Genomic DNA, 17,128 nt, shown 5'->3' with positions numbered 1-17,128 from the left:
TTACTTCGCTCCTCACCAGCCGTTTTTAAGGGCCATTACTAGTGTAAAATTTTGTAAAAAAAATCGATTTTTATGTTTGTAAATTTCTAAAGTCTATACCATTAAAAATAACATACTAAAATCTCACGTTGGCAGCCGAAAGTCGAAACGAGAAGTAAGCGGTCGGCAAAGTGTTAACAGATTCAACGATACGTCAATCAATAGTGGTTGACAGCAGACTTTATGTTCAAGTTGCGTAAGTCACCAATGACTGATCTTCCTTTGTATATCTTTGCCTAACGGATTATCATGGTCAGAAAAAAGTGAAACAAAATAGGTCCCGTACTAAACATGTTAAACGTATACAATTATTATCAATCAGATACTAAGATTTGCGATTTATTATCTGAGAGATAAAATCAAAGATTATTTTTGAAATACAATTGTTACATAAGTGAGTATAGGTTACATACGTATTTTTTAACTGCATTGAAGCTGCAGTAGGGACAGTATGTTTCTTTATCGAAGAACTCTCTTGTAAATTGTTTTGTATACATGCGTCATTAGCAGGTTCAGAGTCATGACGAAAATTACACGCACTATCATACTTGCATGTGCCAATTAAGAAAAAGCGACAAGAAGTATTGGATGGTAATATCTCTGCTTCAGAAGTTCCTGATTGATGGCGAGTAGATTCAACATGAAGAAATTGGCTATTACATCCTCCACAGCAGCAGCCTTTTCCACAAAACCTAAATGTAACATAAATACAAGTTGAGATTTATTCTATATTAGTATGATAGTGAAATCATTAAAATTTAATACTTTGACACACTATTTTTTATTTTCTAAGTTTATTTAAGTATTTAATTAAAATCTAAAAGTATAGATTTTTTCTAACTAATAAAAAAAATATATATTTATTAGCATTAGAAAAACGGACATTTCGTCATTAACATAAACTGATATCAAAGTATTCATATATTAGTTAAATTTAACTGATTTTAATTACTCGGTTGTAAACAGTTAAAGGAATTTTATATATATATATATATATTAGGGTGGGTCAAAAAAATCAATTATTTTTTTTTCTACAAGTGCTACGGAAAAATAGGTTGCTAGGCACCTTAAAAAAATTCTCACCAAATATGAGCTCTTAATTATAATAGGAAGATCCTCCGCATCGCAGTTTTTTATTTTTTTCTCAGTCCAATAGATTAAAATTCATACCTCATCATTTATTTACTGTACAGAAAAATGTTCTGAACGAATTTTGTAGGAAATCTAATTCTCTACGAAAAAGGTATCTTATATTTTTTCCGTAAACCTCACTATTTGAATGATATGGAAGATTTAATAAGTTTGATTACTTTAAGACAAATTTCTTTTTTGTTTATGAAGTTTATAACTCGACAATAAATGACTATTAAAAACTGCGCAATACAAATGTTTGTAGAAAAATTAACTGCTCTATAAAAATGGAATCGTATGTTTTGGCGATTAAATTAGTCTTTCAAAAGATATTCATCATCAAACTTTCATGTGTACTGATTTTAAATGTTTTTGATTAGATATTCGAAAAATTTCAATTTAATTTATAAGTTTTGAGAAAATTTACACGAATTTTAGTTTTTATCAACTGAGAAACTTCAAAATATATTGCAAGTTTTTTTTTATGTGTAAGTATCTTTGTCTACATTTAAAAAAATAAATTGTACATTATTTATTGCTTAGTTAATTATTTATTAATAAAAAAAGCAAAGTTTTCATTATAAATATATTATGATATGTTTTAGTTTTAGAGAAAAGAAATGTCCAATTAGTTATAAAAAAGTTTTTTATTTTAATTTTCAACTGAGTTATTAATTTTTAAACAATTTTTTGTTGCAAGTAGGGTAATTTTTTTGATGCTCTTTAACAAAAAAGTTTGACGATGAATATCTTTTGAACGCTTAATTTAATCGCCAAGATTTATACCATATTTAGAAATAGGTATGATAAAAAGGAAACGAATATTTATAATCGTAAACTAAAAAAAAAAAAGTATTATTCTAATATATTGAGGAGAGAAATGAATTTGCAGTTTTAACAAATTTTCTGCAGTAAAATCGTTTCAAATGACTTTTTTATAAAAAAAATTATTTAATGAAGTAATACTTAGGTGATTTTATTTTTTATAATATATTCTACTATTTAATTTTTTTTTTTAATATAACTTTCTCATGAATTAGTCGTTTATGAATCATTTATAAACAATAATTATTTATTAAGACTATCTGTATGGGAAAATATTTAATATTTGACAAAAAAATACCTAAAAAAATATAAAAATTAATTCTTCTATAGATTTAAATTGTAAACGTGATTAAAGTCAGTTGTGAATTTAAATAAACAGAAAAAAAGAAAAAAAAAAGAAAAAAAAACAAGAACAAAATCAGGTAGAAAAATTTTGATTTATTTACGGTCTACCATTGGAAATTATCTATCATTTCTTTTGTAACATTAATTCTGACTAACCTAATTGTGTCCTTTTCTTGAAAAATAGAAAAGTTTTGATAACTGTATAGAAAAATAACTCAAGAATAGATCTTTAGAACGAAGTTCTTGACCTTTTTCAATACGAGTTTTTAAAATTCATGTTAAAAAATTTTACATTCCAGACTTATAGATATAAAAAATATCTATGTATTTTGTTTCAACTCTCTACATTCATTCCACGTACCTTTTTCTATCCTAAAAAAAAAAAATGAATAATAGTTTAGGGAAATCAATTGTTCTATACTATTCAGTTAGGGATATTTAATTTCCCCGTTTTTCCGAAACCGTTTAAGATACAAAAGATATAATCTTTACGACACAATTAAGAACTAATCGTTTTTGAATTTGCAATCTTTCAAAGACCCGCAAAGCTCGCAATAAATCTTACAACTAGCTGTTAATCCAAAAACTCACTATTCCCGAAGACTCATTATTAAACTCTCTGGCGCACGCATGCTTGCAGTATCCTTATATGTTTACGCCCCCACCCTGCATCAGTGAAGGTTAAACAAATTCAAGCGCCGTCCTTGTTGTTTCTCGAAGCTTTCTTGCTTCGTCGCCATCTTCTTGCGCAAGCGAACATTCTGCCACGTGCCGAGCTTACTTTTGTGCTTAAACGCCTTGTCACACATAAGCACGCACATAATCATGCTTCACTGGATGCTTCTACCCCCACAATAGTATTATTGAAAATTACAATGTAATAGAAAAAAATAATTCTGCTCGTTTAAAATTTTTTCTCGTAAGAAAATGAATTCTTTTCTTTTTTCTTTAAAGAAGAACTTCTCAAAGGACGATCGGGGTGGTCGGAGGGTGTCAAATGGTTTAATGACAAAAGTGATATAGTAGGTCGGATTAATGAAAAAACACGTGTTCAACTATTAATACGTTCTTCGAAAAAAAGAAAAAAAGGAATAATTAAAATTTGCTAGCAATAATAGTATGCAATGATGTGATACAATGTTAGTATTTTAAGTGGATTAGTTGGGGCAAGGAGGAGCTGGGTGAATGATAATAGTGACAGCAGTTTTCGTCGTTCGTTTTATTAATGTCATATTTCTTCATTCACGGACTCCTTCATGAAAAGGTACAGTTTTATGCTAGTAAATAAGAGAATGAGAGAGAGAGGGAGAGAGAGAGAACATATCTTGAAAGCTACATGTAACGAGACTATAAATAAGGAGAAACGAGAAAATATAAATTCTCATTCGTATTCGTATTGTTGATACAAATAATGTAAAATGAATTTACTTAGTATAAATTTTTTTTTAATTACTTATAATAAAATTATTATTTAAATTATTATTATATTCTTATTAAAATATTATTATATTCTTTTATCTAATCGTATTTTATCGACTTTATCAATAATTACGAATAACGTTATAATTAATTTTTAACGAAAATACTATATATATGTGGGATTCCCCTTCTCCTGTTAGTCTTCTTAAAGGATATCTAACGAGTAAAAAGGAAAGAATTCCGCGGTGTTATTAATAGGGTGATGTAGAAAGAAAAACCTCTCTTCACGGATATGCAATATATTTAATATAAAGAAGTAAAGATACAGAGTGATGAAAAAAAACGCCTTCTTTGCTCGGCTACTAAACGATGACTGCCTCTTGGTTTCCCTTCTTTAATCTACTTCTTTGTGCGACTCTCTCACTATCGATATTCAACTATTTATTTTACATTGTTAATCTTCGGCTTGATTATACACGATACTCTCTGGCCCACACATGCTTCAGTGTTCTCACTCACGTTCTCGCACCCCACATATATATAAATAAAAATAAAAAGAAAATTGGAAAAAATTTGTTATACTAGTATTGCTTGATCTTTTTATATTGTTGTTGATGTTTCTATTTTTTCTTTATAATTTTAAAAATTGTTTCTTGCTTATATTTTGTCGACAAAATTAAATCATAATTATTAAATAAATTGTGTTACAAATTTTATTAAAATTGTGTTATTTAGTGTAGGAATAATACGAGTATAGAAATGTTAATCACATTTACATGTAAAAAAATTAAAAATATTTTGAATAAAAAAAAAGACGTATATATGCGTACATGTAAAAATAAAATAATAAAGATTAATAATAATATTTATTTTGATATATAATATTAAATACATCTTATGCTTATGAGTATAATTATATTAATTATTCATTTTAAAATAAAAATATTCGTTGCAGTAAATATATTCGACACTTCATTTAAATTCTAATACGAAATAATAGAAATCGTTTCTAACGCTACAATAAGAGATTTGGAGATTTTTTATTAAAAAAATCGAAGCAAGTATGATAACGTAAAATAAAATACATCATTTTGCCTAAGATACTATGAAAGTATATCCCCAGAAAATATATTGAATAAAAAAAAAAAAAAATCAAAGACAAACAATACAAAAAATTGAAAAGAAAATTATAAGGAAAAAAAGAGAGAAAAGAAAAAAGTGGACAAATTCTAACCTCCCATTAGGTTTTCTCCAAATTCATAGAAAATCATCGAAAACATTTACAGAAGATCCTATCGAATATATGAAAGTCAGCAAATATTAAAGTATCTTTGGATTTGGTATGAAGTATCTTTTATTATTTATCATGTATAGTAAATGGAGAAATGATTAAGGTAATCATGTTTTAAATTATTAAAACTACAGAAGTACATTATTATTATAATAAAAAATAGAGGTAAGTATTAATGAAACGTGTACCGTTATATTCGAAATCAAACAGTAAAATTTCAATCAGTTTAACTTATTATAAAATCGGTGAATTATCAATTATTGATTCTTGTTAGTATGATACTCCGAAGGTAACATCTACATATGATAAAAAAATAATAATATTCCCATAATAAATAGAAATTTATTCTTCTTTAGAACAATCGATGAAAGTACTTTCACAGAGAACAATGTAATCAGTTTATCGATGGGTTTCGAAGAGCAAAGTACGTAAATAGATAAATACATATTTTTAAATTAAAATATAAATGTAATTTTGTCGAATAATTAACAATCATTTGAGTAATGGGTGAAAGCGTTAATATAATATATTTTTTAAATTAATAGATATTTTTTATAATTAATTATCGATCAACGTACTTTAACATGTATACACGCGCGTGCACACGCATTCTTACTCATACATACATCAGACCAAACACACACACACTTCGATCAGATGAAAAATTAACCTTTATAACATTTCGAAGTTTACATTAAACTGTGAATCAACTTGGATTATATCACAGTTTATGTTTTCCTTTACCCCTTGCTACTCTCATTCTAACCCTAGTTGTATGATTCGTCTATTTTCGTATAGTTTTCTACAATTTTATTGTCATCGTTGTCCTCGCCTAATATAAGACGTGATAAATTATTCAAATAACTCACTTCTTGTATCATTTATAATGATTATAATGCACGTTATTAAAACACAATAATATATTTCTATATTATTTATTTTACATAAACGCCGTTATATAGGATTAAATATTAGATGTCTCGAGATATAGAAAGTATTTCTTGTTGTCATAAATCGAGAAAAAGGAAGTCAAATAAATGAAAATAAATGAAAAAATAAGAGAAAGAGAAAAATATCATTTGTACTGATCACACATGGTAGGCGTTTTTTTACACACCTTCAAAAACCCAAGCATCAAGAGAATGAGACAAATGCATAATATCACAAGTAGGATCATTTATTATATAGTATTATTAAAATATTATTTTTCTATACTTCTACTGTAAGTTATATTATTTTTATTGGAAATTTAATGGGAATTGTAGTGTTTTTTTTTCTTTTTAAATGTGTCATTTATCTTCTATTAAAAAATGTCTATGGATTTTTCTTACAAAAACATATAAAAAAAATTTTTATAGATATATTTTAAATTTTATGAGTTAAATACCTTGTTTGAAGAAATAAAAAAAATGTTACAATAATTTATTTGCTTTTGAAATATATTCTTTTTCCCTTTATTTTTCTATTATTTTCTATTATTATTATTGTGAAGATTTATGAGTTAGAAAGTCTTTTGGACCGTCATTAACTGCAAAAGGAAGACTAACATTGTTAACTTCATTGTTCTTTTACAAAGAACCTTTTCCAAAGAACCTTCTCCTATTTCGATCTTTCCTATTTTCTATGGTAAAGAAAAAAATAAAGAAAAACAGGTGACTTCAAGGTTAAGAATTAGAAATTTTTCGTTTCAGCTGTTCCCCACTATTTGAATAGATTTTTCAATGAATTGTTCCCCTTCTCCTAAACCTGAAAACCTATAAAGACGGCTGTACCCGAGGAGTTTTTAGATCAGTTCTGTTTTACTGGCAGTCTTTGCTTGCATCCACACGCGTCTCTCGAAAAACGAATCGTTACAGTGTACTCTTTATTAGTTATTATATACTGTATTAACGAATTGTTAATAGTGAAAGTTTAGGAAATGACCGATAATGGGACACGTAAAAGATCTATTCGCCGGTAAGATGTGAACCTATGTATTAACTCTCATTGATAATTTAATCAAATTATTATAATTATTTAACATTTAAAAATTAATGGTCTTATTTATTAAATATTATTTCTATGTAATATGTAAATAGTTAAAGTAAATGTAAATATATATATATATATATATATTGTATTATATGTAATATATATATATATTAGGATGAGTCATAAAAATCATTTTTTTTTACAAGTGCTACGGAAAAATAGGTTGCTAGGCACCTTAAAAAAATTCTCACCAAATATGAGCTCTTAATTATAATAGGAAGATCCTCCGCATCGCAGTTTTTAATTTTTTTCTCAGTCCAATGGATTAAAATTCATACCTTTATCATTAATTGATTATACAGAAAAATGTTCTAGACGAATTTTGTAGGAAATTTAATGTTCTACAAAAAAGGTGTATTTTTTCCGTAAACCTCACTATTTGAATGATATTGAAGATTTAAATTTGATTAGTTTTAAACAAATTTCATTCTTTTTTAATGAATTTTGTAACTCGACAATAAATGACTATTTAAAAGTGCACAATACAAATTTTTGTAGGAAATTAACTGCTCTATAAAAATGGTGTCTTATGTTTTGGCGATTAAATTAAGCATTCACCTTAACATATATATATAATGTTTCTTTAATGACTTTTCGAATTTATCTTTAATTTTTCTTTGAAACCGTATGCAGTTAATGTAGAAAGTAGTATTCATAACTAAAATCAATTGTAAACATAGCCTTATGTAATTATTGTTGATCAACTAATTTTTTGTAAACAAGCAATACGAAGGTATTTTTTAAAGTCTTTAGAATACGTAGAATTTGTAACAAATAATAATTTACTTGCATAATTTATGCAATAATTTAGGAAAACAAAAATCAACGGAAATATCTAAACATTAAATATTGATGCATCTCGCGCATGAATTATTCTATTAAATTATTATACAATGTTACAAAAACTAATATTCTAAGACAATAAAGTACATTATCGTTATTTTTCTGTATTCTTTGCCAATTAAATGTTTTTACGAAAACTTTAAAGGCCTACTGTGTATGTGCGTGTATACGTCTTCTTCCCTTATAATTTATCTCTGTTATTTTGTCATGTTCTTAAACATATTTCAGAACAAAAATTTCTCCTTGGCCTAAAATAACATAGAAAACAAACTCACAAGAAATGGTTTTTTCTTTTTTGTCCGAATAGATCGTTTGTTGCTCAGAATTAATCATCAAATATATTTTTTTCTTCTTTTTGTTAAAAGAAATTTCTTTTATTTCGAATACCAAGCCACACACACACACACACAACGGTGGGAAGTCTTTATTTTTTTGACAGAGCTCAAATAAAAGAAATACAAAAATTCATTCCTATTATAGTAAAAATTTGTCCTTAACGTCTTGTATTTCTACAGGAAAACTTCCAGATAAAGATTCCTGACAAAATATTGCTTTATTGCTTATCGCCTTTTGTAAGTTAATTTCCTAATGTCATCATCGTCCCTCTGGACAACTTCATCGCTCACCAAAGGGCGATATTGCCCACTTTGGGAACCCCTGGCCTGAATTGAACCTATCCTCATAAATTCTTACCCTATTTAATTGTATAAACATATTATTTAAATACATTTTTTTTAATTTTGTTTTGTATAAATTTATGTTTTATAATCTTATTGTAATACTTATTTTTATGTATTAATATTTTGTTCTTTTTTCTTCTATCTCTCTTTTTGTTTAAAAAACCTTTTAAAATACAGTTTATTTTTTTTATTTTTTTTGTGTACACATCTTTTTTATACCTTTTTCTTTTAATTTAATATAAAAAATTTGAGGATTATTATTGTTATGGGACTTAGAAAATTTTGAGATCTTCACGGCGGAACCTATGATCAATGAACCGACAATTAATGAGGTAAAAAGCGCAATTTAAAAATTAAAAAACCGTAAATCGCCGGGTACGGACTACACTCCTGTAGAGTTAATCAAATAGGGGGGAGGGGTTGAAGAAAAGTTGATTGATTGTAGAAATTTATGAATTATTTAAATTAATATGGAATAAGGAAGCTTTGCCGGAACAATGGAAAGAGTTAATTTTAAATCAAATTAAAAAAAATAAATAAATTGCAATAATTACCAGGGTATCTTATTCTTATTAACATTATTAACGTTGGTATTTTGCCGGTTGCCTTCTGTTTTTTTCTTGTGAGCTAAGAATACAGTTGTATACTTATTACTGCTTGAATTTTTTGGAAATGATGATGTTTCGAGTTCTGCTATTTCATAGGGGTCAGTAGTAGGAGATTTATTTTCTTTAATTAGGGCAGGTATGGTAAATTGACGATTTATGCCTCGATTGTCCTTAGTTTTTTCCAAACCTCAGAAAGGGGGTGTTATGACCAAATTCCTCAATGAAGAGTCTTCTGGTAATTAGTTGCTGGGGATGAGGAAGAAGGGATTAGAATAAAATTAATCAAACACGTGGTTGAGCTAAACAAAGAAACAATGCCTTTTTTATTGGCTCGTCAGGGTAAAGCCTTGCGACACAAAAACCCTGGATGATATTTAATTATAACAATGAGAGTCCACCACGTGGTGTTACCACGCGGGAAAATTCCGTCGATGTGAAATGTATATAATTGAAAGATCTCACCTCTCGCTCGCTTCGCTTACGTTCCTTAACTAATTTAACTATACTCCTTTGATTTAGATATATATTCACAGGCGTCTAGTGATGGAATGAAAGAATGTACTTTTGTACTGGCCCAGCAGGGCGTACGCACTAGAAGTGAGAAGTGGGGATGCGAGAGGTAGGCGTAACTAGAGGGGCGCTTCGATAGTTGCTGGTAGTTGATCGATGCTCGCAATGAGTATCGATCTATAGTTCTAATCGATAGAATCGGACGCGCGCGATTTAACTATATCTAATTACCGTACGATCATTTCGGATCGTACAGGGGGTTTGACTGTTTAATGTTGAGATGCAATTTAGCCATGATTGTTTTTTACTGTTTTTAATTATTTTGCGAGATATGGCTCTGTACTTTTTTTAGTTAAGTAGGTTCTCTAGAGTTGTATGTTTTTTATATCTATTAATAAAGGCATGTTTATGGTCTCTGATCGCTTGTGAGCATTGCTCATTCCAAAAAGGGTTATAATTAGTTTTTTTGTTGTTTGAATTTCTCGTTTTTTTTTAAATTTTTTAAATGATCTCTATCATTCAATTTAGAGTTATTTTCATTTACATTGCTATTTTGTTTTCCTTTTTTGGTGATACTTTTTTGTCTATTTCTTTCAGTTTATCTATGCTTTGTATCATAACGTCGTCTTTTTTTTCTATTGTTTTTCATCATTTTTATTCATATCATCTTCTAACTTTTCCTTAATTCTATCTTCTTATTCATTTGTTATATATTTTTTTATTTCTTTTACGTTATATTCTTTATTCTTTACCATATTTTCATCCTCTTCAGGGGTTATACGTAGTTGCGAGGCTCAAAAAAGACGTCTTTTTATGAATATTTTATAGACACAGTTTTTATTTATCACTTACAAGTGATGGTAATTCAAATAGAGCCTACTTTTAAGAATACTATAGCGCGTCGATCATGTAAAAATATTGATGTGCACCGCTCCTGTAGATGATGTCCCGAACGTCCTTCAAAAAAAGGCGCTTAGCGGTGAAATCTATATCGGCGGTTTGGATTATGTGAAATCAAAAAATGTTGTGGATTCTTTTAAAGGATAGATTAATGCAAGTATTAAACAGAAGGAATAATAGAAATTTTGATTTTTGACAATATGGCGTCTATTTAAAAAAATGTTTCGTTTTTGACTGAAATTTTGGCTCCAAATTGATAAAAAAAAAACAGCTTGATTTTCCTCCACAACCCTAGGCTAGCTCGACGGACCATGGAGAGTGACCCGACGGTCATTGGCCAATCAATTTGGGGAAGGGGGTGCACAGGACTGCCCGTTCCCTATAAAAGGCCATGGAAAATCGTCGATCCAATCCATTCAGTCAGCAACACTCGATTCACATATAACCAACGCATCAAGAACAAGGAAAACTCATCGGCACCCGACAAGGCAGCCTAACCACATTTCATCACGCAATCATCAGGCAGCTCAGCATCGGGGCGATAGTCTACATACAACAACGCAGCAGCGTATTATAAAGGAACAATTCGATTCACATTACTCCACCATCCCTTAAACCGTTTCATTTTACGATAAATAAAGAACATCGTACTGATCAAGGCACCTGTACACAACAGCATGAGTTGCCGATAATAATGAAAGTCCTAATACACTCATAAAGTACAATAATGATTTTGTACCTTCATTAAACATTCAAGTTGCAATGTAAGCCGCTATTTTAACAACTTTAGTGCCACATGGAACAATTTTTGGAGTTATTTTCCATATTAACTAATCATAACTCTCATTATTGTTTTGTATAAATCCACCAACACACCTTTTCAATAATTTAACGTTTCTAAGGTCTTCATAAATTTTATATATAGTTTCAGCAACATCAGCTAGTAAAGTTGAATAATCATGGATGTAAGAAGATAATTTGTCTGTTGCTAGCGCTTGCTGCCAACTACACCATTAACACGATTTTCACACTTATCACACACTACAACGATTTAAAAACCAAGTCCATGGGGAGAAGCATTTTCAAATTTTATTTTTCCGTTACAAGAGTTACATTTCACCTAATCACTTATCGCAGCAAAAACTTAATATTTAGGTAAGCAATATTTTATCTCTGCTGCCTATCGTATTTCATGATATTTTAATTCATAGGCTTATCGCAGGATCTGTTTCACAGAAATTGAATATTATAAAAAATAATAAATATAAACTTTATCGTCTACAAAAGATTTGGTACTGGAAATTTGGTACGGCGAAAGATTTGGTACTGAACGCACGACTTTACACTCTGACGTGGCCTCACAAATTCAGGTGTATCCCCGAAAATATTTATCGGTTTGGCTTCAAATTTTCAGAGAATATACTTAAATATATGTACAATCAATTTCTTGAAAATTCTAACTGTGTATAACCCCTTCAGTCATATCTCCTTTATCTTGGTTTTGTTCTTTATCTTTTTCCTATTTTTGATCTATTTTTTGTTCTTTATTTTCTAATGGTTCTTTGTTTTCTAATTGGTTTTTGTTTTCCTCTTGTTCTTTATCTTCTAATTTTTCTTTGTTTTACTTCGTTTTTGTTTTCTTTTTGCTCTTCTTGAACTTTCATTATTTTTTCTGTTTTCTTCTCTTTTATATAATTTTCAGATTGATCAATGTTGCTTTCAGAACCTTTTGCTTTTTCCGTTTCTTCCTTCTTTTGTCTTTGTTTTTGTTTCCTTCTTTCTTCTTTATCTTTTGTTTCTTTATTAATTTCTTTTCTCTTTTTTTCCAACTCTTTAGTATTTTTGATTAGATCATTACCAGATCTATCATTTTAAATTGGTTTATCGTTACCTTTAACGTCATGTATTGTATTTGTATTGTTATTTTCCATAGAAGTAAGCAATACTTCACTTTCTATTACACATTTAGGGAGATTATTTTTTGTCTTTATTAAGCTCAAAGTTAGATTCTTTACGAATAGATTTTTCAATTGTTTTTTTCAATTTTGATTCTTCTAGATCCTTTTTTTCTGTGCCATGTATTTCCGATGAATATTTCACTTTATTTTCAGTTAGAGAGAGATTTATCTTCTTGACTGCTTTTTCTACTGTATCTTCTGTTACATTAAATTGATCTAATGCATCAGCATTTTCAAGTTTTTCATCGTCATTAGCGGATAGAGCAATTTCTTCATTTTGTTGTTCTCTTAGCTCATTATTAATTTCGTCAGTTTTCTCTTTAATCTCCTTGTTTTTATTATAAACCATCAACTTATTCAATTTCAATTATAATGTTTTAGAATGCGTTAATTCATATGTTATAACTTGAAGTTTATTTTCAAACGTTATTCCACATTCGCGACAAGTGTATGTTTTCTTTCTGCTTGAATCTTTCTCTTCGCATAAATTTTTTCCTCATTTGAATGTATTTTTTCATCCAAATCTATAGTCTCAAATGATGTTGACTTAACATTCTCTTTTGTAAGTAATAAGACATGTTCACTGTTAGATGTAGAGGTTTAATCTAATTTTATTTTCTTAATCTTTTCGTTTATATTATTAGCTGTTTGAAATGTAGATTACTGAAAGATTGACTGCTCATTGGATTTCTGTTTTTCCATATCATTTTCTAGAAATAATGAATCGTCTGTACTTTTATTATTTTCTTGTAATATATCCGTAGTTTGTTTTCGTTTATTTCTTAGAGATTTTCGAATACCACTGTCTAACAAAGAATATACTTATCTCTTATTTGCTTTCTCAAGTCTTTTTGTTTTATTAATTTGTGATGAGTTAATAGATAAAATGTCAGTATCAGAGTAATTACTCGTTTTGGATAATCTTGTTTTATACTGTTTTATCTTGTACTTTAGTTATTTTTGTTGTAGTTTCTTTTTTGGTATCAGTTTTTATTTTATTAAATAGTCGAATTCTCAATTTGTCTTTTTCTTGCATAGAATTCTTAACTTCTTGAATTTTCTTATTTTTCGCTTCTTTCCCGTCTTTTTCACTTATCTATTTCTCTTTTAATATTGCAATTCTTGCTTTAAATTCTTGACAAGTCGCAGTTTATCTTTTTAATAACGCTACAATTTTTTTTATTTTTTCTAATTGTGCTTGTTTTTTCTTTTCAGAATCAATAAGTTTCTGTTGTAGATCAGCAACTTTAGTTTCTAAAGTAATTTTTGTTTTTTTTAAAAGATTTTGGCTTCTAAGTTTCTCTTTCCCTTATATCTCAATTTTCCAACTTTTGCATTCTTGAATTTAGGTATTTATTTCGTCTTTGGTAATCTTCAAATCTTAGACTATCCATTTTTATATCTTCTAATAATTCATTATATTCTGAATCGGGTACCGATTCGCTTAATTTTTCTTGTAATTCCGAATGCTTCTTTTCTACAGAATAGGCTTTATCTTAAGTCAGTCTTAAAATATTGCTAACTTTTTCTAATTCCTGCGATATTGAACCTATTCGAAGATCTTTTTGTTAAATATCACTTTTATAATTGATAAGTTCGTTTTGCAAAATATGTATGGTAATCGTCTCATTTTGTATTTGTAAATATTTATTATGCAAATCTTGATTTTTACTTTCTTTCAATTTTCTTATTTTATCCTTTTTCTTAGAGATAATTTTTCTTTCTTTTTCTAGATTTGATTTAAGCGCTGCTATTCTATTTTCTAATTCTTCTTTCAGTATATTTTTTGCTATTTCTTTTTGTTCTATTTCTCTGATTAATCGTTTATTTTCTTCTGGTAACATACTAAAGCCATTCTCAATAGATACCTTCTTACTTCCAATGAATTCATTTTCTCTTCCTAATTTTCATATTTAAATTTCCATTCTTCTATTGCTTTTGACATTTCGTTTAATTTGTTTTTGAACCCTGCATTTAATTCTACTTCTATTACCGAATTGCATCCGAATATTGTAGTTTCGTTTTTATTTTTTTTTCTAAACCAGCATGAATCCTCTGGATGATACCCGATTTACTTTTCAAATCTCTTCTTTCTCAAATAATTATTTTGGCTTACTCGAGTTTTATATTTCTTTATTTCGTGTAATAATTTAGTTAAAGCATTTTGTTGCATTTTTCTATATCTATTTTATCCCTAATAAACTCCGGTAATCCTGTAAGTAGATCCTTCATAAGTGTTTGGTTGCTAATCTCACCGTTCATGTCTAGTAATAATTTCTCTTTTTCCATGGCGTACTCTAGTGATGACTCTTTCCTATATCTATAAGCAATAGCGTACGTACGTATAATCCAACCAACGTCCAAAAAGGTCTCTAAAATTTTTTCTTTCCACTCAAGCTATTAGATTTTCATCTTTAATCTTATTAAATTTGCTGAGTACCAGTTCCAACACGGTTTTTCGAGCAGTAACCTCAATATTTCGATCTTAGCAGTATCTGAAGTAATGTCGAATCTTTCGCATTCTTGCTCAAAAGTCACCATCCACTGTTCTGCATTTGTTTGCTTTGATGTTAATTTTTCGATCACAAATTTTTTTATCAATTCTTTCAGATTCAATTGGCTTTCATTTTATGTAGGTACTGTTGTTCTATTTTTTTCTTTTATGCGTACTAGGTATAGGCCGTTAAACATTATATTAATTTCATCATCAAAATATATCTTTTCTTATTTTGTTACCTTATTACTCTCGCAGTGAAAACAACGAGGGATGGGCAACTTCTCTCTCCCATGAAGATACGCGGGAAAGCAACTATGACCGGTTATCTGCTGGGTGGTATAGAAGGTCGTTCCGATTGAGAAAGGCCTTCCAGCCCACTCAGCCAACCGCTCAGCAATGGCAGCCCTCACGCGGATTCTCGTTGCATCCGGGGAGTCAATGAAACTAACCTCCTCTTCCTTTCAGGCTTCCATTGCTATTCCCATAGCAAGACCGCCCAGAGCAGCCTTAGCGGCCGAGGGTGACAGACCCTCCTTCCCAAGAGCTACATGTGTAACCACCAGTTGAGGAGCAAGATGGTCGATAGGAATAATCCCAGCGACCATCATTGCAGCATAGATGGAAACTACGTACTATAGGCGCAGAACACCCGGACCGCCCGCCTAACCCTATTGTCCTCTATAACAGTGCGCCATCACACAGGGGCTTCATAAAGAACCACCGAATGGGTATGTTTTGTAGATTATATCAAGTAGGATATGCATTTGTAATTTGTCGACATTTACCTACCATTTTTAAAAACATGAACTATAATTTCTTTTACCCAAATGCATGAGAAGCTTTCTTTCTTCCACATCCTTTACAAAATCGCTTGTAACTTCACTCGAATGGCTTCTTCGCAGTATTTCAACGTTTATCTTGAGATATAGCCTTGATCCATTGAAGTAGATGCTGTCTATCATAAACCTTCCTTTTTCGGATTTTAGCCTGTAGTCTAGGTAAGTTTACCTCTTCTTTCTAGTTCCAAATCCTATCGATTAGAACTATAGCTTGTGTTTATTTGGTTGTTTCCAGTAATGATATGCATCTGTAGTAGCTTGCCTCTTTTGTATACCCTTTTTTAAAAATAGGATTTAATATAATCTTCTTCTTCCAATTGTTTGAAAAGCATTCCTTTCCACAACTTTTATCAAAATTCGTTTTAAATTCACCCGCTTAGTTTCTTTGCAGTATGTTTAGATTTCTCTTTGAAAATCATCTTGAATCATCGAGATAGATGTTGAATAAAAATCAACTCCAACTCGGAATATATCTTGGGTTTTCAGTAATTCTACTTTTTTTACATAGCTCTTAATAATACATTTTTTTAGAACGGGTGCGTATTTTTTCTGCATTTTATTTTTTTTGAAGTGAAAACTTCTTTAGAATGGAAGTGATCTGAAATGTAAAAAAAAATCATGTGTGCAGATCACACGTGTTAGAAGTGAAACCTTAAAAAATTAAGTTTCTAGAGAATCAGACGAATGCACAGTTTCAAGAGTAAGATAATTGTAAGATTTATTTATTTAATATTATTACTATATATAATAAAGGTCACCGGTATGATTAGTGAGATAAATAGTCGATAAAAAGTACACTTTTCACAATTCAAGCAATAAAAACGGAATGCTGAATGCGATAGTTATAAATAATCACCGAAATGGTAGGATGTTTATCAAAGGAAATATAATTCGTCAGAAATTAGGTAAAAATTAATAATCCATTTTTGAAACTCAGGTATAAAATTTTTTTTGTAAGTATGGTTTTCTATTTCCCGTTTTCATCTACATTCTTGCGCTATATAACAAACATTTTAGGATAGATGAAATATAGACATTACGAAAAACATATGGAAAATACTGCTGGACTGAACGAAGGTTTCTTTTAAGATGCAATGAAAGATCTAATATAGATATTCTCTAGAAATGATTTTTCAACTCTATAGCCTACCACACTTCGTGAGACCCTTATTATTTATAACAAATCTCGTCTTTTTTCTGTGGACCACAAAC

At 29.2% G+C, this 17,128-nt stretch overlaps 1 protein-coding gene across 2 annotated transcripts in view; it reads right to left on the bottom strand.

Annotated features, from left to right (window-relative positions):
* The window catches only part of LOC107071373 (uncharacterized), a 146,038-nt gene that overhangs the window by 8,422 nt on the left and 120,488 nt on the right, over positions 1–17,128 (bottom strand). For both annotated transcript variants that reach the window (XM_089174992.1, XM_089174993.1), the window contains exon 4: positions 453–731. In XM_089174992.1, the coding sequence (XP_089031118.1) occupies positions 453–731 (279 nt within the window). The remainder of the gene's footprint in view (positions 1–452; positions 732–17,128) is intronic.

Source organism: Polistes dominula, unplaced genomic scaffold, assembly GCF_049000335.1.
Source record: "Polistes dominula isolate Pdom_NZ unplaced genomic scaffold, Pdom_raw_medaka contig_78, whole genome shotgun sequence".
Taxonomy (NCBI): domain Eukaryota; kingdom Metazoa; phylum Arthropoda; class Insecta; order Hymenoptera; family Vespidae; genus Polistes; species Polistes dominula.
The sequence above is the reverse complement of the archived record's forward strand: the minus strand, read 5'-3'. Positions and strand labels throughout refer to the sequence as shown.